Below are 27,049 nucleotides of genomic sequence, written 5' to 3' on the forward strand. Positions count from 1 at the left end.
CATTAGCTATCATAATGTTTCGGTTCACTGTTACGCTGATGATACATTGCTACATGTTTGTGTATATAACCATCAGACTGCTGGCCACAGTTCAGAGCTGCACAACTAATGTAAGAGACGGATTTCTCAACATTTCCTCCAGTTGAACTCTGGGAAAGGAAAGGTTTTCATCATTCGGCCTCTGGGCATTCAAAATCAAGTTCAACCGATGCTCTCTGTCTGCCTCCCAATCATCAAGGACTCTGACCTTAACTTTTAGAGAGAGATTCAAAAACTAGACGATGTACTATCAGTTTTCACCTTCCGAGGAAAATCTCCAAACCAGACCAATGTTATCTTTTAGCAATACAAATAAATTATTCAGGCTTTTATCGTCTTTCACCTGGGTAATTGTTTACCTGCCTGTACGTTTCAGAGATGTATTAAAACTGCAGACTGTAGCGAACTCATCTCCTCACAGAAACCAACCATTATTGTAATATTTCCCCAGTTTGAGCTTCACTGCAATAATTAGACATTTTCAAATCTATTTAAAAATCTTACAAGGCTCAAAAGACTTTAGATGCCCAGGCACAAGAGTATTTAAGTGAACTGTTAAGTGTGAACTGCTAAGCCAGGCCTGCTAGCTGTTCCAGATACCAGGTTTCCAACAATTAAGCAATTGCTGTGCTGGCATCCAAGCTCTGGAAATGTCACCAAAATTCATAGTCTTCCCACCACACCTGCAGCCTGTTGCACCAGCTGTGTGTAAGTTCAAACGTAGCCTAGTTTGAATGTAATTTGTCATTTAGAATGAGTTTACACTCTACTAATGTTTTGGGCATTGCACCAGCAGAGATAGTTCCAGCATAAGCCTAAATTACAACTTCATTCTTAAACTTAGCTCCTAGTAGGTGTAAAGTCCTCCTAGGAGTACAAGTTGCCATGGCGTGTTGCTTTGAAAGGTGGGATGATTTGGAGGATGAGGAGATACAGTATGTTACGTTAGCAACACGTTATCCACGAGAGATTACATCCTTTGGAAAAATATGATCACCAAGTTTTGCACTCCCAAGCATTAACACATGTTGTATTTGATCATTTATATATATATATATAAATATACACACACCGTAGATTAGGGATTTATGCTGTAGTTATCACCTTACTATGACACTTTATCAAGATTTACATACCTTCTGCTGTTGTTCTGCGACAGTAACGGCAGTTGGCGGAAGTTTGTTTCTGCTGTTGGTCAGTTCTGAGACGATTAGGCACGAAAGATAACAATGTGACAACCCCTGCATCAAAATTAGTGCTTTCCTCTGATTGGCTGCTGGAAGTGTAAACGTCATATCTGGGACAATGTTAAGTGCTCAGTTTGGATGTTACGGTCCACTAGTTAAGATGAACCTTACGTCTCTATGGTGCAACCAAACAATGAGACAACTTAGATTACAAATTAACTAGTTTCAACATATAGTTTAGTGAGGACTCTATGTGGTGGAATTCATCAATAAACTGGACACTGGACACAGAAGACTCAGGAGACTCTGACGGCTTATGTTGAAATAGTTTATGTAGAACTTGATCAAGGAGGCATAACATAACAGTACACAGGATGGAGAGTGCAGTGCAATGCCAAGTCAGTTCTGCCAGACAATTCCTCAGGCATGGTATTTTATCCCCAAAAATGACACTAAAGTTAGATGCCCATATTTGGACAATAGGAAACAAAACAATTGGGAAGAAGAGCAGTGCTCTAGTCTGGAGACACTACGTCAGTCTAAACATACAGATAAAGACAGGAGCAGGTCTCTGCTGACTTTGGAAGGAAGTAACTCTGCACCTGACACTTAGAATGGAAAGATACAAGTGTGAAACATTCATACATACATATATATAAGACTACGACACTTTACATCCTAACTTTAGGACACAACTTACACACAGATGGTGCAACAGGCTGCTGAACACTAGTGTCACATGTCTCCTTTATACAACTCTGTTGTGCGGTTGTGCTTTTAAGTCATATTTGATATTACTATCCCTATTTAATGCTTCCTTTGGTAATGTTGTCTTTATGTTCTTTTTCAGTGTTTAAGTGTTTATTTTACAGTGTATGTGTCTCTGTGGCTGTTTCTGTTGTGCTGTGTATAAGATGTAGAGTTTACTTGCTTATAATTATTATTTATTTTTATTTTGTAGGTGTTCATGCCAGGTGCCCCAGGTGGAAGAAATCGCTTCAAGGAGGCCTTGAAAGTAACTTTTTCTCTATTTTTTAGAGATCTTTAAGATTTAAACATCATGCATGTGACCCAGGTTCTAAGTTTGTTTCTTTATTCAAATTTCAGCCTCAAACATCTGGAGCTCATGGTTACAATAGCTGGAATGTGAGTATGTTATGAAGATAATAATGCAATAGTGCTAGGATGGTTTCAACAATAAATTTGTTGATTTGTGTTATGATATTTCTCTAGAGGAAACAACAAGAAAAGCCTGACCTTCAAGTGCACACCAGGAGTCAGAGGCAACAACAGAAGGAGAGACACGATACAAAAAGAGGGATTTATACAAGAAAAGAGCAGATTGAAGCTGAAGAAATGGAGGAGTTGGAAACAGAACAAGAGACAGGAGAAGAGACAGAAATAGGCCCCGATCTAGACTACAAGGAGGAAGAAGGGAGTGGAGACTATGACTGGGAGACAGAGGAGGACGTGGAACGAGAGAGGGAAGGAGAGGAGGACTATGACCTGGAGCGGCAGAGAGAAAGGGAAAGGCTGGAGATGGAGAGGGAGAGAAATGAACTTTGGAAAGAGAGGGAGGCTGAGCTGGAGATAGAAAGGGAGAAAATGGAAAGGGAGAAGGATCTGGAGAGGGAGAAAGAGCTGGAGAGGGAGAAAGAGCTGGAGAGGGAGAGGACAGAGCAGGAGGGGGGGAGAGACATAGAGAGGGAGAGGGCAGAGTGGGAGAGGAGGAGGGCAGAGATAGAGAGGGGGGTTGGAGGGGGTTACGGTGAGGAGACAGGACAGCCGTACCCTTACCCTCCAGAGTATTTTCTCCTGAAGGTAAGAGTAGAAATAATTCACTTGAACACAGTCATCATGAGGAAACACTCAGCGTTTTCAGGCTGAAGCTCCATTTTAATGTAAAAACTGCTGTTGTGTTTGTCATCCAACAGGGACAAGCAGGAGAGAACGGACAAGCTGGACCAAAGGTGACAAAATAATAAAGCTCCTCTCATCAAAGTGACACTTTTTCACTATCAAACATCTCATCAGATATCCTAGAGGACTTAGATTACATAATTAACATCTTAAATTGAATAGTAAAATGAGTGGTGGAATGTCAGCTGAGTCAATCAGAAGTTATCCATCCATCTATCCATCCATCCACCCATTTACTTCTGCTTATCCAGGGTTGGGTTGTCCTTGTCAGATGCCTCCCAGACACCAGATCAAAATTGATTGTTTTTAGATCCTTCTTGTGAAGTATATTTTCTAACTGAGTTGTCTGCCTTCTAAGAAAGACACTTTAATTAATTCAAATGTGAAGAGGATCCATCAGGTGGATTATTGTTGCCGTGATTTTTATGATGGCCAACAAGGCCATCCACACTGCAACAACCAAAACAACTTTCAGAAAGATGCTAATTAATTTTTTTGTATGCAACAATTTAATTATTTGCAGCACAGTACAGGAGATTCAGTTACTTGGACAATGGTTTTTGATTTGGGGTGTGTTAGTTGCATTTGTTTAGAACTTTTACATGCTTTTTTGACTTTGCAATGTTTCTGAATTTGCAGAAAGTTTTGCTTATTGGCTTTCCTTTTGCACTGCATTGTGGGTAATGTGTCTCTAAAAAATTCTACCACAGCATTTGCTTCCATACTTTTTCGGTAACATGCACTGATGCATGTATCAGCAAAGAGTACATGACGATATGTGTATATATTTATTTTACTTTATTTTTCAAGTGTGTTACACCAATGGGACATACAACAAGGTAATCCTCTTGTACACAACAATTACAAAGTACATCACCTAAAAAAAACAACAACAAAAGGAACAAGATAGATTCAACAAACATACAGACAAACAGATTTCAGGTTTTGTACTGACAATTACACACAAAAACAAATCCATGAACTTTTTTATCACACTCCACCCTTTCCATTGTTCATCCCTAGATGAGGTACTTTAACTGGAGCCCATAGCATGACACAAGTTCATGTAAAAAAAACAAAAACAAAAAACAAGAACAGAAACATTTGTACAAAACCAATCTCCATTTTGTTGTTTTGAGCACAGCCCTATAATGTGCATGCAGATCATTTTTAAGATATTAATGTTTTCTCCACCTATCTGTTTATCAGGAAGCTGCAAGCTGAGGCGTCTATCTTTACCTGCATAAAAGTTTGAAACAATTCTAATCTTCGTCTCTGAGATTCTTAGCTCTGCATTATTGGGTTTGAGCCAAAATAATCTTAAACTCAAAGTTTTTTTTCTACAACTGCAACTGCTGGTAATTGTTAAATTATGGGTCACACTTCTTGAATTACATTGGTATGTGCTGTTTTTTTTTTTTTTTTACAATTATGACAGAGTAACAAACAGATAAGCACACTTAACTAGTTTTGTACATGTAGCAACTGAAAAGGACAAATAACTAAATAGATAATGAAGAACAAAAAACTAATTAAGTCAGAAGTAATTTGCACATACAACAATGAGATAATAACCATGAGAATAAAGAGAAAAATAAATGAAAATACATTAAGAAAGTACAAACAGACAAATAACACAAATAGACGAACAAAACCCCTGATTACCAGTCCCTCCCACCCCAAGACAAGGGCCATAATGCAAAATAGGGGTTAGAAAAAAAAAAAGATTGTTCTTTTGTTTTGTATTTTATTGTTGTTATAGTTGTTTGCTTTCTCTTTATTTTTCACTGTAAAGTTAGACTACACATTTTTTTCCCGCTTGTATCCTCTTTATTTAATATTCTTATTATTGTTATTATTATTAGATTTTTGACGTATTTATTTTCAAACTGTGAATTTCAATTCTAGTATAATTTGTATTACTTTTTGTGTCTTTATTTTCTTTATTTGCATAAAATGTAAAAATAATAATAATAATAACTGAACACAAATGATTTACTTTGACTGTAAGAAATAAAAAAAATATATATCATTATAAAAAAAAAAGGAGTACAATACAATCACTTCACTAACGGCTGTCACGACTGTCACTCATGTGGTTCCTGAAGGTATTTGCTGGTTGTATCCAACTATGTAATGGCTTTTTACTTTAAGATATTGTAGACATTTCTTAAAGATTTTTGCCACTCTTCAGTTTATGATTTGCAGTGCCCTTTCCAACACCCCCCGCCCCCAAGACAGCCTGAGTCTGCCCCGGCATCAGTGAATACATTTGATTAGTGTTGTTTTATATGTTTTATATGAGGGAACAAAATACCCAATATACTTCCATTCCAGGAACTGTCTTCAGGAGGAGGGAACTACCATAAAAAAGAGAGAAAAAATATGTTTTGTAATTTAGAATGAACTGGCTTAAAGTGAAACATATCATTCCTCCGTCAGGATTTACTGAGTCACCCAAATGGTCCCGCTGATTTAGATTGTCATTATCATCATCCTGAGATCACAGAGCAAAAATGACAGTCGCCACATAAAATTTGCCATCGGTTCGTAAAAATATCATAGCTGCTCTCCCCTCCTACCCACATTGCATCAGTCAGTGACATCAGATCTTCTCTGCTGTCTCGCCTGTCAGTGAAGCTGGTCGACTCCAGGTCTTTGATGTCCTCTTGTCTCTATTTCTGTGTGACTGTGAGACAGCAGATTAAAGCAGACATCAATAATTCTCCATGTTAAACATGCTGACAAGTTTCTGTTTTTTTTCTAACTCCTCTATGTTGGTTTCTTTTGGCTCATTAAAAACAAAGGGCTGAGGGGAACTCTCTAACTGATGTGCTCAATTTTTCAGGGTGAAATTGGAGAAAATGGGCAAAAGGTAAATATGTTTGTTCATTAATTGTTAGGCGTTACATTTGAAAAGAATGAAATCTAAGAGTTTGATAGAAAAAAAGAAACCTTTTTTGTGTGTGTTTGTAGGGAGAACCAGGCATCGGTCACAGAGGTCCAGAGGGCCAGGCTGGTCCTCCAGGCCAGAAGGTGAAATTCCCTTACCTCCTTGTGCTTAGAAAGTAAAATGATGGAGAAAAGAGTCTTCTACTCCTCCAAGTATTTTCAATCATTTTAACTTTGATTGACTTTGTCTCTCACTGCGGTTTTAATCGAGGGGATGTAATTGGCTTGGTGACTCACTCTCTCATTTACAATTGTGTTTTAGGACATAAACTGATGAAAGGGAAGACGGCCTTTAATTTGAAAGCAATTAATCAAAAGTCGTAGTAGAGTGGAATAATTACATTACAGGAAACAACTGACCTTTACCTGGTTGCTTATCTTCCAAGTATTTTACTTTGCCTCTCTTTTTTTCTCACTTTAGGGTCAACCCGGGGAGTCAGGACCTACTGGTGCACAGGGCATCCAGGGTATCAGTGGTAACACAGGCATCCAAGGCTCTCCAGGCCTGAGGGGACCGCCAGGAGATGCAGGAGAGCCCGGCAGAGAGGTACAACATTATTTATAAACCTGCAGTTTCTTTTACTCACTTTTTTATTTGGAGAAGCTAAGACGGCCAAAGGGTTTTTAAAACATGTTAGATAACTGTGGAAGAATGCAGATGTTTAAAAAAAATAGTAGGGTGCTATTTGGTTTATGAAAAACATGAGATGTCTTTGCTGTTTTTGCAGGGAGAGCGGGGTAAAAGGGGGAAGAATGGATCACCTGGAGCTCCCGGACCTCAAGGAGCAGGGGGACCGCTTGTAAGAAGATATTAAAGCTCCTATGAAGTTTTTAACTGGTTATAAAATCAGCTTTGATACCTCTGTATGAAATACAAAAGGAAAGAAGACCATCAGATTAATTATATATCAGAATTTTAAAAGGCTGGTACCAGTGCTGCTGGGTTGAAATCAACAGACAAGGAAAACAGAATGATGACTCTAAACTAGAGAGTTAACAATCTAATTCACTAATCTGTGCAAATTAATAAAAATAAAACCTAGCTAACTAGTCTAACTACCAAAACCAAAATGTGGAAAACAGCAACCCTGTACCTAATGTGTCTAAACAACTAAAAAAACTTTTGTGCACTTGTGGAAATGTGCCAAAACTGAACTGCACCTGGCCATCTTGGCAGCCTGGAATTTCCAAGCACAAACACAGTCAAGAATTTAGGTAACAAGGGTTTAAAAATAAATCTAACACAAGTTTCTGCCATGAGTTAGACTCTCGCAAGCAGCTGCCAACTGAAGTTTAACGCTCCCTCCTGGCTGCTCCTTTGCTTGCCCCTGCACACCAATCAGGCGCCACCGTTAGCCACACTGCCAAATGACGACAATCTGGAGGACACACCACCTACACACCCATACCAAGCATGAACACACACAGAGCACTCCAAAGGAAAGGTTTTAAGCGCACATTGGAACTGCAGCCGTGACACAAAGCATCTGCTTAGATTCACCACAACAAAGATTAAAAGTGAGTGATTAGTCTAACTGTTAAAAGACAGCAGAATTAAATTATAATGAGAAACCACTACTTCCACACAAATAAGACATTTTCAACAAAGAGGTAAGACCACAGCAGGTACAGTCTGTTCACAGGGGGCACCAAAATCAACACTGACTGAAAGATTCCCACAGTAGCTTTAAATTAAGTTTGCATGCTCTGCCTGTACAAAATATAATCAACATGTTTTTTTTTCTCACTGTGTACTTTTTAAGTTATTCAAAAACACCTTCAAAATGTTAGTAATTACTGCTGGAAAGGATGTCTAATAATCTTTTCTTTTTTACCTCTGCACCCATCTGATAAAGGGTCCTTCTGGTGAGCCTGGAATAAAAGGAGAAAAGGTACAAATACTGCGCTTATGTTATTAAAGAAGCAACTTTTTAAGCAGTGACAATATGATTTTGTTTGTCTTTAATTTATTTCATCTCAATCAGGGTGACAGTACTCCTGGAGAGCCTGGTGCCAGGGGGCTGTCTGGCTTTCCAGGCAGAAGAGTGAGTTCAGATAAGCTTACACTTACTACATTAAAATATCAACATGTTTACTCTATGTTTGAGTGTGGAAAAAAATCCTGGTTTCACTCATCCACATCATCAGTTGTGTGTTGTGTTACTCTGGTGTTACATCTTTCTTTTCAGGGTGATAAAGGGGCTCCAGGTATCAAAGGAACTCTAGGGCATATTGTAAGCAACTTTTCAGAACCTAACAACATAATACGTCTCTTTCATGCACAGTTGGAGCCAAAATGATTTCTCTTCACTCTTTTGAACAGGGTCTGAAAGGCTTACGTGGCGGCAAAGGTGAAAAGGTGAGCTGCTTTTGTTGTAGTGAAGGCTTGAAAAATGAGAATACTACTACTTTGAGTTTAAGGGAGTCTTATGACAATAACACGGACGAGAATGAGGTATGTCAGGGTTATATCGCATCGTTATAACAGGCTGTTTTTGGCACACCACACCATTTTAGAAAAATGTTTCACATATGCATTTACACGAGCACAGAGTACTCTCTCTGTGGTACTGATCTCAATGGCACAGGAAAGGTTAATCTCTTTTAAGGTCTGCAGAGTCTACTACTCCCTAATAAAGCTCATAATTGCAGAATCTCAAACAATACAGTTCAGCATGCCAAAAGAACAAACACATGTTTTTGGTGGAACACTAACTATAAAACACACTCTCCAAGTCACACAGCCTTTGAAGTAATTAAAACTTTAACAGTGCAGGTCCATGGCAATACATCATTTTATGACAATACTTTTAACTTTGAATACTTGATTTCTCACAATATAGGTGCACTTTAAGCTGACTATTTAATATGATTTATTTAATTATTACACCAATTTTATTAATCAAATTCTACTATTGTAGCAATGTGATGACAATTTGGGATCTCTATTTTCAACAAACAAGACTAGTAAGTTTTTAAAATGTGTTGAATGTGAATCCTAAATAAATCATGCAAAACACATGATCCGCCTCACCCAAAGGTCCCCCCTAAAAGGGACTTTTTTTTTTAAATAAAACCAAAATTTTGTACACTATTCACACTTGTAAGTTGTCATCTAAAACAGGGATTCACAATCTTTTCAGCCCATGACCCCTAAAATAATGATGCAAGGGACTGGTGACTCTTACTGTCTCTCAAGGTAGTTTAACATTGCTCACAACCACGTGCTAATGACAACAGGCTAATCCAAAAACAAACAAACGGAACAACACTGAAAAACACAACAGCCAAACAAACACAATATTATTGTAAAACAAAAATGTTTTAAAGCAAGATGCAGAATAAAAGTATTATTCGTGATAAGGAATATATTTTCTACAACAATGCATAAAATACATATACTGTAATAAAAAAATTAGCAAACATCAACAATACATGCCATGGTGTACAGTGTAACATGGATTTATGAATTAATTACAGTTCCATTGCCTGCTAGCCGGGCCGATAAATGATAGATTTGTGGACTAAATTTTTCAGAACAAAGTGCAGCTTGTACAACCCCAGTTCCATATAAGTTGGGATACTGTGTAAAATTGATGTTTCGCAAATCATTTCTACTGAATATTAAGTTTGCAATAGAGCAAAGACAACATATCAAATGTTGTAACTTAAAAATGTTATTGTTTTATGAAAATTCTATGCTTGTTTTAAATTTATACCAGCAACACGTTTCAAAACAGTTGGGCCAGTTTACCATCGGGCTGCATCACACCTTCTTTAACAACACTCCATAAAGGTTTGAGAACCTTGGAGAACAGTTTCTGTAGTTTTGAAAGTGAAATGTTTCCCCTTCTTGCTTGATATAGGATTTCAGCTACAGTTCAGGATCTTTGTCCTAGTTGACGTAGTTTCATTTCACGATGCACCACATTTTTTCAGTGCATAACAAATTGGCACTGCAGGCTGTCCTCATATCATCAGGGATGCTGGCTTGTGAACTGTACAAGTCTTCTAACAAGCTAAGTGTTCCCTCCCCTCTTAAGTGGAGGATGCGGCGGCCACAATTTCCAGAAAAAATGTCAAATTTCAAATTTCTGTTTGCCTCAGTCCATCTTAAATGGGCTCTGGCCTGGGAAAGTTGCTGGAATTTCTAGTTTATTCATGGTTCTTCTTTGCATGGCACAGTTTTAATCTGCATTTGTGGATGCAGCAACCAGCTTTGTTTACAGACAATGATTTTTGGAAGTGATTTAGAGCCCATGCAGTGACTTCCACTACAGAGTCTTTTCTGTTGTTACGGAGATTTCTCCAGATTCTCTGAATCTTTTCATGATATTATGAACTGTTGGTGATAAAATCAACTAATTATTTGCAATTTAACGCTGAGGAACATTATTCTGAAATAGTTTAACTATTTGCTGTTGCAGTCTCTCACAGAGTTGTGAACCTCTTCCCATCTTTACTTCTGAGAGACTCAGCCTCTTTGGAATGCCCTTTTATACCCAGCCATGTTACCAATCTGCTGCAAATTAACCTGATGAGTTAGGAGATGTTTTGTAATACACGTCATTTTCAGTGTTTTGTTGTCCCTGTCCAAACTATTCTGAATGTGTTGCTGGCATTAATTTAAAATGAGCATGTATAACTTATCTGATGACCAGGCAACGCACTGAGTACTTATAAACATTCATGCTAGTTTCTGATCTCACCGCACATCACCAAAATGTTTACACCAACAGGAGTCAAACTAGTATCCTTGATTTTTTTATTTTGCTTTATTCAGAGTGCAGTGTCTGTAATATTAATACACCCTCATGCATGAATATTATGAAGGTGCTTCTTTTTCTGAGGCTCCCATGAACTTTTAAACCTTTTCTCCCTGCATGAACCGAATTCTATTTACACCTGCCTCACTGTCAAGGATGTTTACGTCAACAGTGAGGTATGAGGAGCAAAAGACGAGGCTGACGTCCACTTTTTGATATTCAGTAGCTTGTACGGACTCCTTTTCATTTCTAAAGAAAAAAAAGTCACAGAGCAGAGTTCATTTTGAAGTGTCAGCAGGTCCAGGTCGTGTTGCGAGGAGTGATGTCAGTGATGTTTTCAGAAGTTGGTACTCATCAGGTGCCACAACTGAGCCAATCGTTCCTTTCAAAAGTAACAACCCAGAATATGACTACTATTCATGACATTTTATCAAAGGTGATGTGAGGACTCTGCTTCCTGTTTTGGCAGCTAGGTAAGGGAGATATAGTGTAATACATGTACTTTTTGACACCTCAAAATGAAATGAAGATGTTTGTTTTTTGCAGGGCGACCGGGGGTTAGCTGGAATCCGTGGAGAAAGGGTAAACACTTTTATGAGTTACTGAATAGCTCCACATGCAAGTTGATTGCTGACCGTTTGTGTACCATGCACCATAGTGGCGTGAAGTGTCCGTGAGTCATGGCTCAGTTTATCCATTATCTCTTCCCTACAGGGGAGTGTGCTACAAATCCAAGGACCTCGTGGGTTTAAGGGCTCCAAAGGAGACGGAGTAAGATGATTTTCAAGCTGTTGCTATTGATGTTGTCTTTAAAGAAATGTACATTCAGAACATTTACATTCACACAAAGTTATATAAAAATGTTTAACTATCCTTCATATGTGTACTACAATACAATTTGGAATCTTATACTGTACATTTTACTCCACTATATTTATTTTACAACACCGGTTATTTTCTAGACTTAAATAGCATCATAAAAAATGAAAATGTTACTTTGGTAATCAAAAGTAGAGTCTGCTTAACCATTTCAGACAAAGAGAGCAAGTTGGAACATTTTATCTGTAACATTACAAATTACTATTTCACTAACAAGATGAGTAGGGGTTGAGGTAAGGAGGGATGAGTAGTGGTCGTGGTTAGGAGGGATGAGGAGGAGTCAAGGTAAGGAGGGATGACGAGGGGTCGAGGGGTCGAGGTAAGGAGGGATGACGAGGGGTCGAGGTAAGGAGGGATGACGAGGGGCCTAGGTAATTAAGTGATGAGTAGGGGTGGTGGTAAGGAGGCATGAGTAGGGGTCAGGGTAAGGAGGGATGAGGAGGAGTCAAGGTAAGGAGGGATGAGGGGGGGTTGAGGTAAGGAGGGATGAGGAGGGGTTGAGGTGATTAGGGATGATGAGGGGTTGAGTTTAGGAGGGATGAGGAGGAGTCAAGGTAAGGAGGGATGAGGAGGAGTCAAGGTAAGGAGGGATGAGGAGGGGTTGAGGTGAGGAGGCATGATGAGGGGTCGAGGTAATTAAGGGATGAGTAGGGGTGGTGGTAAGGAGGCATGAGTAGGGGTCAGGGTAAGGAGGGATGAGGAGGAGTCAAGGTAAGGAGGGATGAGGGGGGGTTGAGGTAAGGAGGGATGAGGAGGGGTTGAGGTGATTAGGGATGATGAGGGGTTGAGTTTAGGAGGGATGAGGAGGAGTCAAGGTAAGGAGGGATGAGGAGGAGTCAAGGTAAGGAGGGATGAGGAGGGGTTGAGGTGAGGAGGCATGATGAGGGGTCGAGGTAATTAAGGGATGAGTAGGGGTGGTGGTAAGGAGGCATGAGTAGGGGTCAAGGTAAAAAAGGATGAGTAGGGGTCGAGGTAAGGAGGCATGAGTAGGGGTCGAGGTAAGGAGGGATGAGTAGCGATCAAGGTAAGAAGGCATAAGTATGGGCCGAGGTTATGCGGGATGAGGAGGGGTTGAGGTATGGAGGGATGAGTAGGGGTCGAGGTATGGAGGGATGAGTAGAGGTCGAGATATCTGAATAGTTGGGAATAGAGGGTCGGGGTCAGTGTGGGGACACGTCCTGACACGCCTCTGGTTCAGTATCTCCCGGTTTCTGTATTGAGAGAAAAGGAGAGGGATTGAGAAGTAGAAGGGATCAGGTGAAAGAGACAATGAGCTGTATGTGATTAGATTGGGTTTTAGAGACGTGGTCCTGTTCCTGAACTTGCGTTTTACTAAGATAAGATAAGACATTACTTTATTGATCCCCCGGGGCGAAATTCAGTTGTTACAGCAACCCAGAGATAAGTACAATCAAGAATAAGTTTCAATAAGTAAGATAAAATAAGTAAAAATAAAAATAGATAAATAAAGACAGAATACAATTTAGATTTATCCAATGTTACAAATCGAATTTAGATTAAATAGCAGTAATTACATAACTTCATATACAAATGTTCAGTCTTGTCATAGTTGGTCTTTTTTGCTTTTGTCGGTTACATAAAGGCATCAATATGATTTTAAGTCTGTTTCATAACCAGAAAAAATCTCCTTGCAGGAGTTTTAAGTAAGATATTGATTACAGGACTTGTTAGAGAATATTACTACTTGTGGAGCTACTATTTTCATTGCTTTATAAAACACATATGACATAAACACACAACGACCTGTGAAGAATTGAGTTTGTGTTTGGTTTCAGGGTGAGCGAGGTCCACCAGGCTTTGATGGCGATAAAGGAGAAAAGGGCGAGGATGGTCCACCTGGAGCCAAGGTGATAAATCCTCCTGTCATATTGGTGATTAATAAATCTGATGGAAAAAAATATATATATATTTATAATTCTGCTAATTGTTTTTTAAAGGGCGTAAAGGGTGATGCAGGTACTAAAGGTGCATTGGGACGGTTTGGAGCGCGAGGACCAGTAGGCCAGAAGGTAAAAACACAACAGCAATATCAGCTTAACAATTCATTACTGTAATTGTATTAGTGTTTACCTCATCATTGTCCTTTCCTACAGGGAGATCCAGGAGAGCCAGGACTTAATGGAGTGATGGTAAAGCCATGGATAAAAACCCTTCAGTAAATGTGCGTGACTTTGGGAAAAACAATCAGTAAACACCAATAATGTGGTTTAAGGGTCAAAATGGGGACCATGGAGTGGATGGGGCCAAGGGGGACAAAGGAGATTTAGGACTGCAGGGCCTGAAGGGTGATCAGGTACATGGAAAATACAACTAATTATAATCCTTTTAATTCCTTAAGCTTAAACGTCACTTTGTTTATGTGTGTGTAAATGTGTTTGTTTGTTATTTTGCAGGGGGATTCAGGAGAACCAGGCTTACCAGGAGACGAAGGAGAGAAAGGCGAGAAGGTGGAGGCAGTCATTATTTGTCTCAGTTGTCTCATTTAAGTTTTGTTTTTCTTAACTTTGATCCCTTGTGGTGGTGTTTTTAAGTTGCAGGATGTCTGTTTGCATAATATTGCTGTTTTGTTGTAGCAGTCATGCTTCACTGTGTTACCTGCTGTTTTAGGGTTTCAGAGGTTTACCTGGACGCATAGGGAGTCTTGGCCTGGATGGGGAGAAGGTAAGAATCCTACCTGACCAAAACAGTTATCTTGTAATGTCAAGAATCTGTGACTGGGTGTGTGTAATTTCCTGACTTTGAAAACAGGGAGATATGGGATTGCATGGCACAGCAGGCATACCTGGACTAAATGGACTCACAGGGCGGAAGGTAAACAGTCATGAGTGTGCTTATTTCTCTTTATCTTTGCCCGACACACACTCAATCTCAATTCTCCATCACATTATATCAATTCAGGGTGATAAAGGACAAGGAGGCACAAATGGTGATGATGGTGAACAAGGAGTCAAAGGAGTTAAGGTCAGCAAAACAGCATCAAGACCTCTATTCATCAACCAAACTTGTCATGTACGGTTGTGTGTTTTAATTTGTAATGTGGAGCCATTGTGTTACTTTGTTCTATCTCCACTCAGGGTGCTGCAGGTTTCGCAGGTTTCCCAGGGTTTAAGGGGTCAGCAGGAATTCCAGGAAGGGATGGTGATGAGGGACCACCGGGACAACCAGGACCCCATGGGGACCGGGGGTCAAAGGTAGAGTATCCCTGCTCCCTCAGCACATTTGACTATATCAGACTGGGTAATATTTTCATGCTACATTGATAATGAATTATTTAGCTGCAAAATCGAAGAAAAGCATGGGCTCAATATCGACCTTAAGGACGAATTATCTCTGTAAATCTTGGATAGTCTCATAAGCAACATCAGTGGAGCAATCACATGTTGATTTTAATAAAACAATGCTTTCTTTCTCAAATAGTAATGGTGTATTCACTTATAAATACAGTGGCTGTTACATCTGCAGTGCTGGTTGACCTAGCAGTTTAAGTGATGGCCCTTTGTTCTGAGGCTACAGTCCTTATGGCAGGAATGGCTGGCTCGACTCCTTGCCATGACCCCTTTCTACATGTCATACCCCACTCTCTACTCCCCACATTTCACTGGTCTCCTCAGCTGTCCTTTCGAACAAAGGCAAAGAAATTACTTTAAAGACTGTACATCACAGATTTCTCTTGGGATCTTACTTATTGGATTTAGAAATCACTAGTGTTTTTGAGATTCAGTACTTTGACAATAAAGTAAGTTATTATGCTGGTGCACATACGTATTGCTAGGAAGTATATGTACAAAGCTCAAACTGAACCAGTCAAAGCCATCACAAAAAAAGCAACATTTCAACAAGCACTTTGTTTTAGAAGCACGAATGAGCCATGGGGATGAATCAGAACAACATATTTACATACATTTAAAATCAGATATTCCTCCTGGGAATAAGATCAGTCTCTTAAAAGTTCACCTCTATGAAAAAAGTCCACATTACACAAGAGGAAGACTGAAAGTGCGACAGAACAGAATGGGATGAAGGATGAGCGCAGCCTGATTACAGTCATCATGTCTGTGACTGGCAGCATGAGCTCTGTATACTGCAGTTAATACAGCTGAGACGTGTCTTTAATTAACACACACACAAATACACACATGAACCTTGTCTATTTCTGTCTGCACTTTTCAAGTAATATTGTGCTCAATTAGCTCCTTTCAGCTACAGCTACCAGACTCTCAGTGTTGACAGAGAGGCTGGAAACATCTAATGAGGATGTTCAAAGAATGAACCCTAGTCATTTCTCTCTCTGTCTTTCACTGTGCTCCAAAGTGAGCGGCGTGAGCGGCTGCTGTGGATTTTCCTTGATAGCATTGAGGCTTTTGTGTGACAGAATTTCAGGACTGATAATGTGTTTTCTCATTTGTGTATCACACAGGGGGATCAGGGCAGACGGGGGAGAACAAAGCCGTGTCAGAGAGGAGCACCTGGGAATCCAGGACTAAGAGGAGCCAGTGTGAGAGTTGCATATAAACACACTTTACTCATTGAACTTCTGCTGGAGAAAAACAAGTCATGATCCTCTCCTAGTTAGTATCTGTAACAGAATGAATTGTTTTATTATTGCCTTAATTGGTGATTAAAGTTGATCACCTTGACATTTTAACAAAGATAAAACAATGATAAGGTCACAAATAATTGTCCTGTATTAGCTTTTATTTAGAGAAATTCTATGCAGCAAATATTGGGGGAGACAGGTATGGCTGTAACACTTTTTGCTTCAGCGCCTGTACCAAACTGAATTTTTGAACTAGAGTTCTCAAAATGTTATACAAAGAACCCACATGTGTTTACCACAAACAGAAGAAATTCAAACATCTGACAGAGTTTTAGAGATATCCTTAGTTGGTTTCATAAACATTCAAAGAACTACATGGCTGTGTTAGTAACGGACGTTTGTATCCTGATGTAGTATTTCTACCTAAGCACCAATGGACATGCTAGTTTAGCCCTCATAGCTCACACCAGTAAAATGCAACTGATGAAGTCATATGACCTGGAGAGGATGTGCATAAGTATGTTGTTAATGGCATAATAACTGCTACATTATCAGGCAGGATGCAGTGGTTTCAGACACATCCGTTGACTGTATCTAAACTGGATGACATAACAGTTCCTAAAATGTGAAGCCCAAGAATATTGGAGCTCCACCATAATGACTGCCTCCTCCATATTAACAGAAAGACATGGCTCAAGCTATCAAATCAAATTACACATTAAATACATTTTTCTCAGTATTTTTTCTGTCTTTATATTTTGCCCTTCTTTACAACCTCATCAAATGCTTTTTTCAAACATTAGCAGGCACGTCTCTTTCAGTCCTCTTTTCCACTACAATCAATCAAATGTCTTCAGCAATATGTAAGAAGATGGTTGTAACACTTTTGGGGATTTGTTAAAACACAGCTTACCCCTGCCAGCTATTGTTTAATTAGCTGTATCGTATATTGGTTTGAAATTAGTAAGGAAAAGATGCATTACATTTTGCCTCAGGAACTACGTTTTACAATTTAAACAAATATAAGTCACAGGATTTTATCTGCAATAGAATAACTACTAAACAAAATGTATCCATGATAAAAAAAATTTACCTTCCATTGTCAAAATAGTGCTAATTCTCTGGAAACCATTTACAGCCTTGGAAATCATCATGTGGGATAAAGGGGGAAGTAGGTGAACACTAAAATGATCATGTGACATGTGACTAAGTATACCTATTTAGAAATTGTGGTGTTACAACTCTCCCCATGTTACAGCCATACACGGTCTCCCCTACTTGTTAAACCTAACCAAACGACTGCACAGATCACTCCTAAAAGCAACGTTTTATTGTTGTAAGTGTTGGACTTCGATCATGTCAACTTTTAGTACATCTTCGACTGTTTCTTTTCACTTTTTTGCTAAGCTGGGAGCTAAGACATCAAAAATTCACCCAATCTCTACCTTTGATCATAACTAGCTGTTAACATGACAGTTTTGTATCTCAGCTGTGTGTATTTACACTACAACATGACATGAAAGTGGCTCAAATCCTGGTTGGGTACTGATGCTAATGAAACAGATTTATATGCTGTGAATAAATACTCATGGCTTGATAGAGTGCAATTAATTCTATAAACATATTTGTAGTTTGTATTTTAAATTGTTTTGTCACTGCAGGGTTTTGTTGGTGTTGAAGGAGGAAAGGGGGAGAAAGGGGAGCCTGGACTCTCGGTAGGTCTATCAGTTTAACGCACAGAAACAACACATATTATAAGTCACACATATTTTGTATACAAATGAAGAAAAATGGAGTGAGATTACTCTGAATGTCGTGTTTCTCTTTGTCAAGGCTGAAGAAGTGAAGGAGCTGGTCACCCAGGAGGTGGTAGAAAAGTGTGGTAAGACCGTGTGTGTGGGCCGGGGGTGTCATGTTATTCACTTGTACTTTTTGAACCCTCTATGGGTGCGTGTACTTCTTTGTACATTTATCCTAGAGAGCACTAACGTGTGACTCCAGATAGGCTTACATATTGTGTGAAAATATGTGTGCGTGCGTGTGTGTGTGTGTGTGTTTGAGATCTCCTGTGGCAGCAGCAAGGCACCCGTGTGTGTTGTGCCATCTGTTATGTTCTCTCAGAGGAACACACACCATGGTGCCCTCAACAGTAGAGCCATTCACAAACACGAAACGGCCATTAAATCAGACACCTTACCAAGAATTCACTGCTTACAGGACTCTTAAAGGAGGATTCCACGGATTTTCAGCCTGGGGGAAATTGAGACTTTTTGCACCAGACATTTTTACACTTCGAAGTAGAAAAAGGAGTGCTGATGAGGACAGACACACTCTTAGTGTTTCTTCTAAAGTGTTTCTATTTAATCTCAAATCCATATTATAGTTTCTCTCTAACTAATGGGCTCTTATTTTGTGAAGTTTTTGTCTTTTTATACTTTTTATTTACTTTTTTTGTTGCTACGGCCTAGTTTAGTATACAAGAGAAAAATATTATTACTTTCATCATTTTCACAACTGAGCTTAAAAACAGAAAGTCATACAGTCTTTTCAGTGCCCTGCCCTGGTTTGGTATTCTTCAATGATGTTAGTCTCAGAGTTATGTCCATTTCATTTCCTTAAACTTCAATCAATCAATCTTTATTTGTATTGCGCCAAATCACAGCAAACATTATCTCAAGACACTTACAAACAAAGCAGGTCTAGACCATACTCTATGTTAAGTTATTAACAAAGACCCAACATCAAGACTGGGTAAGATCCAGTCTCATTTTACAGCCAGGACCCAGTCTTATCTCATCTTAACCCACCATACATAATATCTCACTTCAGCCTTGATAGCCGTTAATTCAAAATTTTGATCAAAACAATATATTGTTAGTTTTAGCTGACTAATGTTATAACATGAATAAGATGCTCCCTGGCTGGCTTGTGTGACAGCTGCCAATCACGGTTCAAGTTCAGAGGTCATATGGGTCTGGTCAAGTTGAAAGCTCACCAATCATCAGAGGGTCAGTGCGTCACTTGGTCTCCGCCTCCAATATGTGGAAAGTAGTTTGACTCACGCAAGCAGAATTCAGCTTCAAGAGCAGAGCAGTGTCTGCGTGCGTGCGTATGCCTCGCTGCGCTCTCGCGAACAGAAACTTTCCGCGCAGAGCTGATTTGTGCATGCACAAGCAAGTGTCACTCCCTACTTCTGTCCCTGTGCTTTTATGCACTCGTAGCTGCCTAAATACCTCTCGGTTGTTGAACTTCCTCGAGAGGAGTACACATCTGCGCGTGGGAAATATTATTATCTGCTCGTGTATATGTTTTACGAGCTCGCCCGTTTTGACACAAATCTAACCCCATACAGAGCACTTTGTAGCATTTAGTATGTGACAGCGGTAAGGACAAACTTCCTTTTAACAGGCAGAAACCTTGAGCAGAACCAGACTCATGTCAGACAGCCATCTGTCTCGACTAAATTGGTGTTGGAAAGAGGGATAGAGGAGATTAAGAAAGAGAAAGGGAGAGATGAGACGGATAGTAGTAGTTGTAGTAGCTGTTGCAGCTGGAGTCTGGAACGTCCACAGCAGCAGGCGTAAACCTTGAGCAGAACCAGACTCATGTTAGACAGCCATCTGGCTCTAACAAGAACTTCTCCACAATCCTTTAGCATGCTTTTATGCAGAAGTATGGTGAAGATTTAAAACATTAAAACCATCCTATCACATCACAATATGTACATTTAGATGATTATGTACCCTGTTTTTGTGGTGGCAGGGTTGGAGTACAAGTTCATGGTGAAGTCTGTAGATCCAGACGGAACCAACTCAATGACAGAGAAGAAAGTTGTCCCAACTGATGTGGTGATATCCCTCAGTCGTGACCTCCACAACCAAGGCGTGTCTGAAGATGGCGATGAAGTGTATGAATATGGAGACGATGTGGGAGAAATGTCGAGTCCTGCTCCTGTGATACTCGAGGAAACAGGGATCCAAACAAACCACACTGGTGAGAATAACCACTTCATTGTCACACATCATGTCACAAGTTACTGTCAGGCTGTTGTCCAAGCCTGAAGGCCGAACTCACAGATGCCAGAGATATTGTAATGCTGAAAGTCATGGCGTGGGACTGAGTGTGCCAGAGCTAAATGTCTACATATGTCATACTCATGTTTAACAGCTGCTGTGCGGGAAGTTTTTCTGGTATTTTAGTTAACATTTTGGAGACAATTCAAGTGTTCACGAAGCAATCATGTAATTGTGGTCACCTGCCATGGTTTAATAATAATATTTATAATATAATACCTTTATTTATATAGCACCTTTTAAAAAACAACAGTTTACAAAGTGCTTGACAAGCAACAGGGCACATAAAAACAAACACAAAGAGAACTCAACAGCAGAGACAGCTTAAAGAAAAAATTAAAGTCAGACATCAATAACAGAAAGACAAAAGACCCAAACAACGATTTAACCTGATATCACAGGAAACCAGAGACCAGAGGAACCAAGAAAGTAAGACTATTAAAAATATAAAAGGAAAGAAACAAAGCAGTAAAAAGGAATAAAGCACTAGAGGAGGGGTAAAAGCAATATGCTGAAATAAAACAAGAGATAAAATCAGCATTTAAGGAATAAAGTGATAAAATGAATTAAAATAGAGTGAATGAAGGCAAAGAAGCTAAAAGACAATAACAACAGGTAAAGACATCAAAAGAGATCAAAGTATTAAATGCAGACAAAAGCATTAAAATAAATAAATCAAGATGAAAAAAAGCAATAAAGGCAGTTAATGAGATATTAAGAGAGTAAAACAATTAAAGGAAAATAAGATGGGATAGAAAGTAAAATGATAATAAAGGCAGTGAAGATGACAAAATCACATAAAAGCAAGTCTATAAAAGTGAGTTTTAAGAAGTGATTTAAAAGATGCTACAGATTCTGCCCTGATTGAAAATGCTCGGTCCCTTTTAGATTTAAGCCTACACTTTGGCCAGGAGCCAGGAGGTTCCCACCTGAGGATCTAAGGCTGCAGGTTCGCTCATAGGGTGTTAAAAGTTCTGAAATATAGCTTGGAGCCAGACCTATAGATGCTTTCAAAGTGATCAGTAAAATCTTAAAATCAATTCTAAAACTAACGAGGAGCCAGTGGAGGAGGGCTAAGACTGGGGAGATGTGATGTCGTCTGTTAAAACCAAGCGGCAACCAGCGGTCTCAAACTATGAAGCCCATGCAGAAGTGATATAAACTGCAATTCATCGAGAATCCGCTTGAGGCTGGCTGCAGAAACACCGGAAACCACATAGACATGAATGGGAAAAAGACGATCTTTGCAGCATTAAAAATCATGATTACAGCCTGGTTCAAAAAACGGCTTGGCTCTACGAAGCTAATCTCTCTATTGGCACACACTGTACAAGGGGCTCAAACTCCGCCCCTTTACATCACACTCTGCCTGGTTGAGTTCCGCATTTCCAATATGGCTGCCGCCGTGGATTGGCTTGGAACAGCGCTCAGGAACAGATGGGTGACGTCACGGATACTACGTCCATATTTTATACTGTCTGTGGTTAAAACCAGTAAGAAGCCTAGCTGCTGCGTTCTGAACTGTTAAAACAATTATCAAGTAGAAACAGCTTTTTGAAGCTAAGCTGAAGATTGCGTGTCTGGTTGAGGCTGAAGGCCTTTTCTATGTCTTGCTGATTAGTTTCACAATCAAACACATTAAGATTTGTAGACTATACACTGCTGATTCAAACTCTGCTATGAAGAGCGGCTAAATTCTCTGGAGTGGTGACGAAACATATTTAGCATAAAACGCTGTGTTTAAGAAGTTTAAAATGTGGGCAGTCCAGTGGCCATATGTGAAATAGTGCCAACAGTGTGCTGCTGTTACTGAGGTCCCCCCAGCATCAGGTCGAAACAGTTCAACAGAGAGTCAAGATGTACCAAAATATCATCAATATTTCATGGAGCTCAATATTGAACTCCGGCCCCAGGCAAGAACTATTTCTGAATCCCATTTTGTTTCAGTTCTTTCTTCTGGTAAGAAATAACCAGACGATAATCAAAGAGGGTCGTTGCTTGACTTTGCCAGTGGTCAATGTCAGCATGTTTATTCATAAACACAGTTATTAGATGTAAATCAGTGACATTTGGCTCATACAAAATAATATGTGTGCACAAAGGGATATGAATATTTAAATTTGAAGTTTAAGAAGAGAGAAACTTAATTAAGGGAAGGAAGAAAACAAATGTTCATTTGTCTTTCAGCTGATTAAGCACATGTCCTAACCTGAGTCATTGTTTCTTGTGATTGCTGCTGCAGCTTCTTTATGTGTCATCCTTAAGAAACCTGTGTCAGTTCTACCTTTAAGAGTGCTCCTGTTAAGTGCAGTCTTTTCCATCTGTACAACCGTTTGATATGCAGTACATGATTGTTTGTTGATGTGTTTTCGACTGACCTGAGTGTCATAGAACCAAAAACTAAATGATAATGCTTTCTGCTGTGCGTCTGTAAAACTGTCCCAACCATCTCTTTTCATTTCCTTTGAATTACACTTTCAGATTTCCTTCTCATCCCTGGTTTGAGCACCAAACGAGTATGAATAGAGTGATGGTGTAACCTCAATCTAAAACTGTAGTGTAGCAGTTTTGATTTTTTTTGTTTTGCACAAAATAATCCAAAAGATTGTCAAATAACAACACTGACCACTCTCTGTTGTATTAAAGATGAGTCAGAGCACCACCCGCATACCTTTACTGTTGATCGAATCGGAGTGGATCCCTCTTGGCCGCTGATTATTGAAGCTAAAAGCTTCTAAAACCTCTTATTGGTGCTGTTTTCCTGCAGAATCTTCAGAAGGAGGGGCTGCAGAGTGGGGGCAGAGGAGGAAAAGACGGGTATTTGGAACAAACGCTTTTGGTGAGTGGCCAAGAAAACTGATTATCTTCTTATCTTTCTTGCTCTCCTCATGTTTACTTGCTTTCTTCCCTTTTTCATAAACTATGAGTCATAAGTTTCTTGAAAAAGTTAAAAACACAAGGTGGGAGAGAATGATAAGAGCAAAAGTTAATCCATGATTGTTTGACAGCCTGTGTGAGCTTTCACAAAGCTATTTAATTAGGAATAAAAAATAAGATCTAAAGTTTAATAAAGAAAGTTGTGAGGAAGTCTTGTGACTAAATTAGAAAAGGCTCCAGAAAGTTAGCAGAGTACTTCTCATTTAAAGCTCCTGTCTGGAGTTTTTAGGTTGTTGTGAAACATACTGAAATTGATACTAAGGCCTCTATATAAGCTCCAAAAGTAAACCAGCATAAATTCAGAGTTATTTTTAATGTCTCTGCAGGGTAGGTGTCACATGAAATGATCAAGAGCAAGCTGCCAAACAGCCTTTGTTTATCTTTTGCATGGAAATGATTCTCACTGAGTGAAAGGTGGAAAGAAAGCAGGAAAGACTTTTTGATAAAAACACTATTTACACATGGTCTGTTTTCGAAATTGTCTACTAAACTAGCAGTACGCACTGATTTGGCCAAATTCCGTATGTAGTATATGAACAAGCGCAAAATCTTCGGTATGCCAAAACTACCTGGATGTTGTACTGATTCGAGAAAATGTCTCAGTATGCAGCGGACCAGTCTTCCCACAAAGCACAGTGCTACTCGGTTTTTAGCTGCATTAGCGCCACCTACTGTGTTGGAGTTGTAGGAAACGTTCAGCAGTCCGTTACATTTACAGTGAAGTAATGCGAAATAAACGCTGGTGAACCACATACCACAGATAGCTGTTTGTCTGTGAAAATGATTAAATTCCATGTAAACCACTTCTTCACTTCTTAGATTAAAAGTGGATGCTAAAGAAGCAGTTTCGTTATGAGCTTAGCCGCTGTTAACTTCCACTATCCTGAACCAAAAATGCAGCAATTTTTGACCCAGCATACTGCAAAACAGAACGAACAGAACAGTCATACTACATTCAAACACAGTATGCAGTACTTACTGCATACTACTTTCGTTGGTAGTATGTAGCAGGCGGTTTCAGTGGAGATAAAGTACAACACTTTCCACAGGGGGGCGCCAATATTGACACTAGCAAAAGTTCTTAACAGGAGCTCTAAAGGCACCGTCAGGAGCACTGTGGCCAGCATTACATGACGCAGATGTGTCAGTAATGTGATAACTATTAAGGTAGAAATCGCATCATCAAAGAAAACTGAATTTAGCAGAGTTTAGAGGTTTTTGATCATAATTTTTCAAATTAATGTTCACGGTAAAAGTTGATTAAAAAAAGTAACACCATAATTAAGGATTAATGGATTAATGGATTAATGGATTAACGGACGTGTGCCCACATCTGGTAAGTTGTTGACTGGTAGATTCAAAAAATGATCAACTATAATATAACAACAACTAAACTTTGTAATCTCTGATATATTACCGTAAGTTAGCTCACAAAACGTGATCAGCCGTAACAATTTATCACTACCAGTCACAGCTCTGGAGTCTTGATGTGTCCCCCTCTGTCCCACTAAAGGTCTGAAATATGTATACTAGTACATCCAAAATTGAATCATTTGGGTTAACTAAGAGGAGTTTGAGGTGACCATTCTCACTTCTCCCTTTGGTTGTTGATAAAAGATTGACTGGGATCCAAAAGCTAAAGAATTAATTCACACAAAAAGTGGCGCTGTTGGCCTAGCAGTCTAAGCGCACGCCCCATATACAAAGGCTATAGCCCTTGTAGCAGAAGTAACAGCTTCGATTCCAGCCTTGACCATTTACTGCATGTCCTCCCCAACTCTCTACTCACAACGTTTCTTGTCTATCTTCAGCTGTCCTATCCATCAAAGACAAAAATGCCACCCAAAAAAACTTTAGAAATTTAAAAAATTAACAAAAGCAACAGGAGAGAAAACAAAAATTACCAAATACAAATCCACAGGAAAGACAGGAGCACTGGGAACACAGGAAGACGTAGTAGCATCCAGGTAAGAAACAGCAATGTACTGACACAGAAGGGAGGAAAAACAGAGGCTGTTTTCAAAACTGCTTGATCCATATTACCTCAAATGTAGTACGCAGTTTGTACTGCAAATTGCATACTGCGTTTGAAGGTAGTATGTAGTATGACTGTTCTGTTGGATCTGTTTTGGAGTATGCTGGGTCAGGCGTCGATGGATTTCCAGTTTCTGAAAGTGGTAGTAAACAATGGCCAAGCTGATAGCAAGACTGCTTCTTTAGCATCACTTATGATTTAAAAAGTTGAGAAGTGGTTTATATAGAATTTAATCATTTTAACAGCACCTAAAAACTGAGTGCTCCCCAGTGCTGAGCATTGTGGGAAACAGTACGCGAGGGAGACTGGTCCCCTGCATACTGAGGAATTTTCCCGTATCAGTACGACATCAAGGTAGTTTTGGCGTACTGCAGATTTTGCTCTTGTTCACATTCTGCAAACTGAATTTTGGCTCAATCTGTATGTATTACTAGTTTAGTGGGCGGTTCCGAAAACAGCCTAAATACTGACAGGGGCAATCAGACAATCTCACAGGTGAGACAACGAGACACAGCTGAGACAAATTAGTACAATCAAAACTGGAGGTAAACACAAGGGCAGAAAGAAAAACTAAAGCAGATACAGAAGGAACAAGTATTCCAAAATAAAACAGGAAACACAAGAGACTGAACTGAGACGCACAAGATAAACTACATACACAAGGAAAAAAGAACAAAAGACATAAAAAAGATCGCAAAAAACACAAGAAGGAAAATAAACAAATCTTAACAGAAACTACTCATGGTAATGTCAGCTTGATAAGACAACGTATTAGAGCTATGTTACATAAGACAGCTGTTTTATTCCAATCCAGCTCTCTATAAGGAAGCAAAGACACACACAAACTCTTGTCTCAATGATGCCGCAGGTTTTTATCTTTCAAGTTGTAAAATCCTATCAGACATACTCTCGTGGAGACCTCTTAATCAAAGCTGTACCAGCATTTCACCTATAGCGGCTTGAGGCAGTAGACTGTCTGACTTTATCCTGCAGGAAGAATGAAGGTTTATGTCTGTGACTTACTCCTCAAACATGCAGCAGCATCTTCTTTCTTTATTTGGACCACGACACTTGATAACTTGGGGGAAAAAAAACAGTGTTTCCAAGCTTTTTATATAAACCCTTTCTCTGCAGTTTCAGCAGCGGAACAATGCCTGGAGCCGATGTCTGAGGGCTCGTGCACGGAGTATGTTCTGCTCTGGTACTTCCACCCTCGCTCAGGAGAGTGCAGGCCGTTTGTGTACGGTGGATGTGGAGGAAACAGAAACCAGTTTAACTCCAGACAGGAGTGCCAGAGCTGGTGTGGGAAGGAGAGGAGTAGGGAGAACCAATCAGATCACAGAGAAAGTATACACTGATACACCTGATCAAACGAGTAAGACTTCACAAAGGTTTGGTTGTACAGTTTTTATGTCTACTGTAGCTGCAACAAGACTCATTGGTACATTTATCTGCTCACATTTATCACAGAGATAAAAAACACTTCAACATTTTGTACATAAGTGTGTAAAGTCTTATAAATGTGTGTGTCATATTGGATTTATTTATATATTTTGCAGCGTTTCTTACTTTTGTTAAAAAACAAAATGTGAATGTCAAAAATATGTTGATTTATACATATATTTCTGAAACACAGCAAGTTTTTCCAGCGTCAAATGATCTATACTCACACTACAGAAACATTAAATCTGTCTTTCCTTTCT

At 39.4% G+C, this 27,049-nt stretch overlaps 1 protein-coding gene across 1 annotated transcript; it reads left to right on the forward strand.

The window, feature by feature from the left end:
- The first annotated feature begins 2,944 nt into the window (after positions 1-2,944).
- Positions 2,945-27,017, forward strand: si:dkey-117n7.5 (uncharacterized protein LOC559444 homolog). Its single transcript, XM_034673714.1, has 27 exons — positions 2,945-3,047; positions 3,161-3,196; positions 5,995-6,021; positions 6,123-6,182; positions 6,520-6,645; positions 6,827-6,898; positions 7,955-7,990; positions 8,084-8,143; positions 8,288-8,332; positions 8,422-8,457; positions 11,411-11,446; positions 11,579-11,635; positions 13,540-13,611; positions 13,702-13,773; positions 13,858-13,893; positions 13,977-14,057; positions 14,158-14,211; positions 14,372-14,425; positions 14,513-14,575; positions 14,663-14,725; positions 14,839-14,955; positions 16,182-16,259; positions 17,963-18,016; positions 18,135-18,183; positions 20,064-20,294; positions 23,142-23,213; positions 26,481-27,017. Exons 15-27 carry the CDS (start codon positions 13,891-13,893, stop codon positions 26,702-26,704), a joined length of 1,143 nt encoding a protein of 380 aa, XP_034529605.1. The 5' UTR covers positions 2,945-3,047; positions 3,161-3,196; positions 5,995-6,021; positions 6,123-6,182; positions 6,520-6,645; positions 6,827-6,898; positions 7,955-7,990; positions 8,084-8,143; positions 8,288-8,332; positions 8,422-8,457; positions 11,411-11,446; positions 11,579-11,635; positions 13,540-13,611; positions 13,702-13,773; positions 13,858-13,890; the 3' UTR covers positions 26,705-27,017.
- The last annotated feature ends 32 nt before the right edge of the window (positions 27,018-27,049 follow it).

The sequence above is a fragment of the Notolabrus celidotus genome, chromosome 21, assembly GCF_009762535.1.
Source record: "Notolabrus celidotus isolate fNotCel1 chromosome 21, fNotCel1.pri, whole genome shotgun sequence".
NCBI lineage: Eukaryota > Metazoa > Chordata > Actinopteri > Labriformes > Labridae > Notolabrus > Notolabrus celidotus.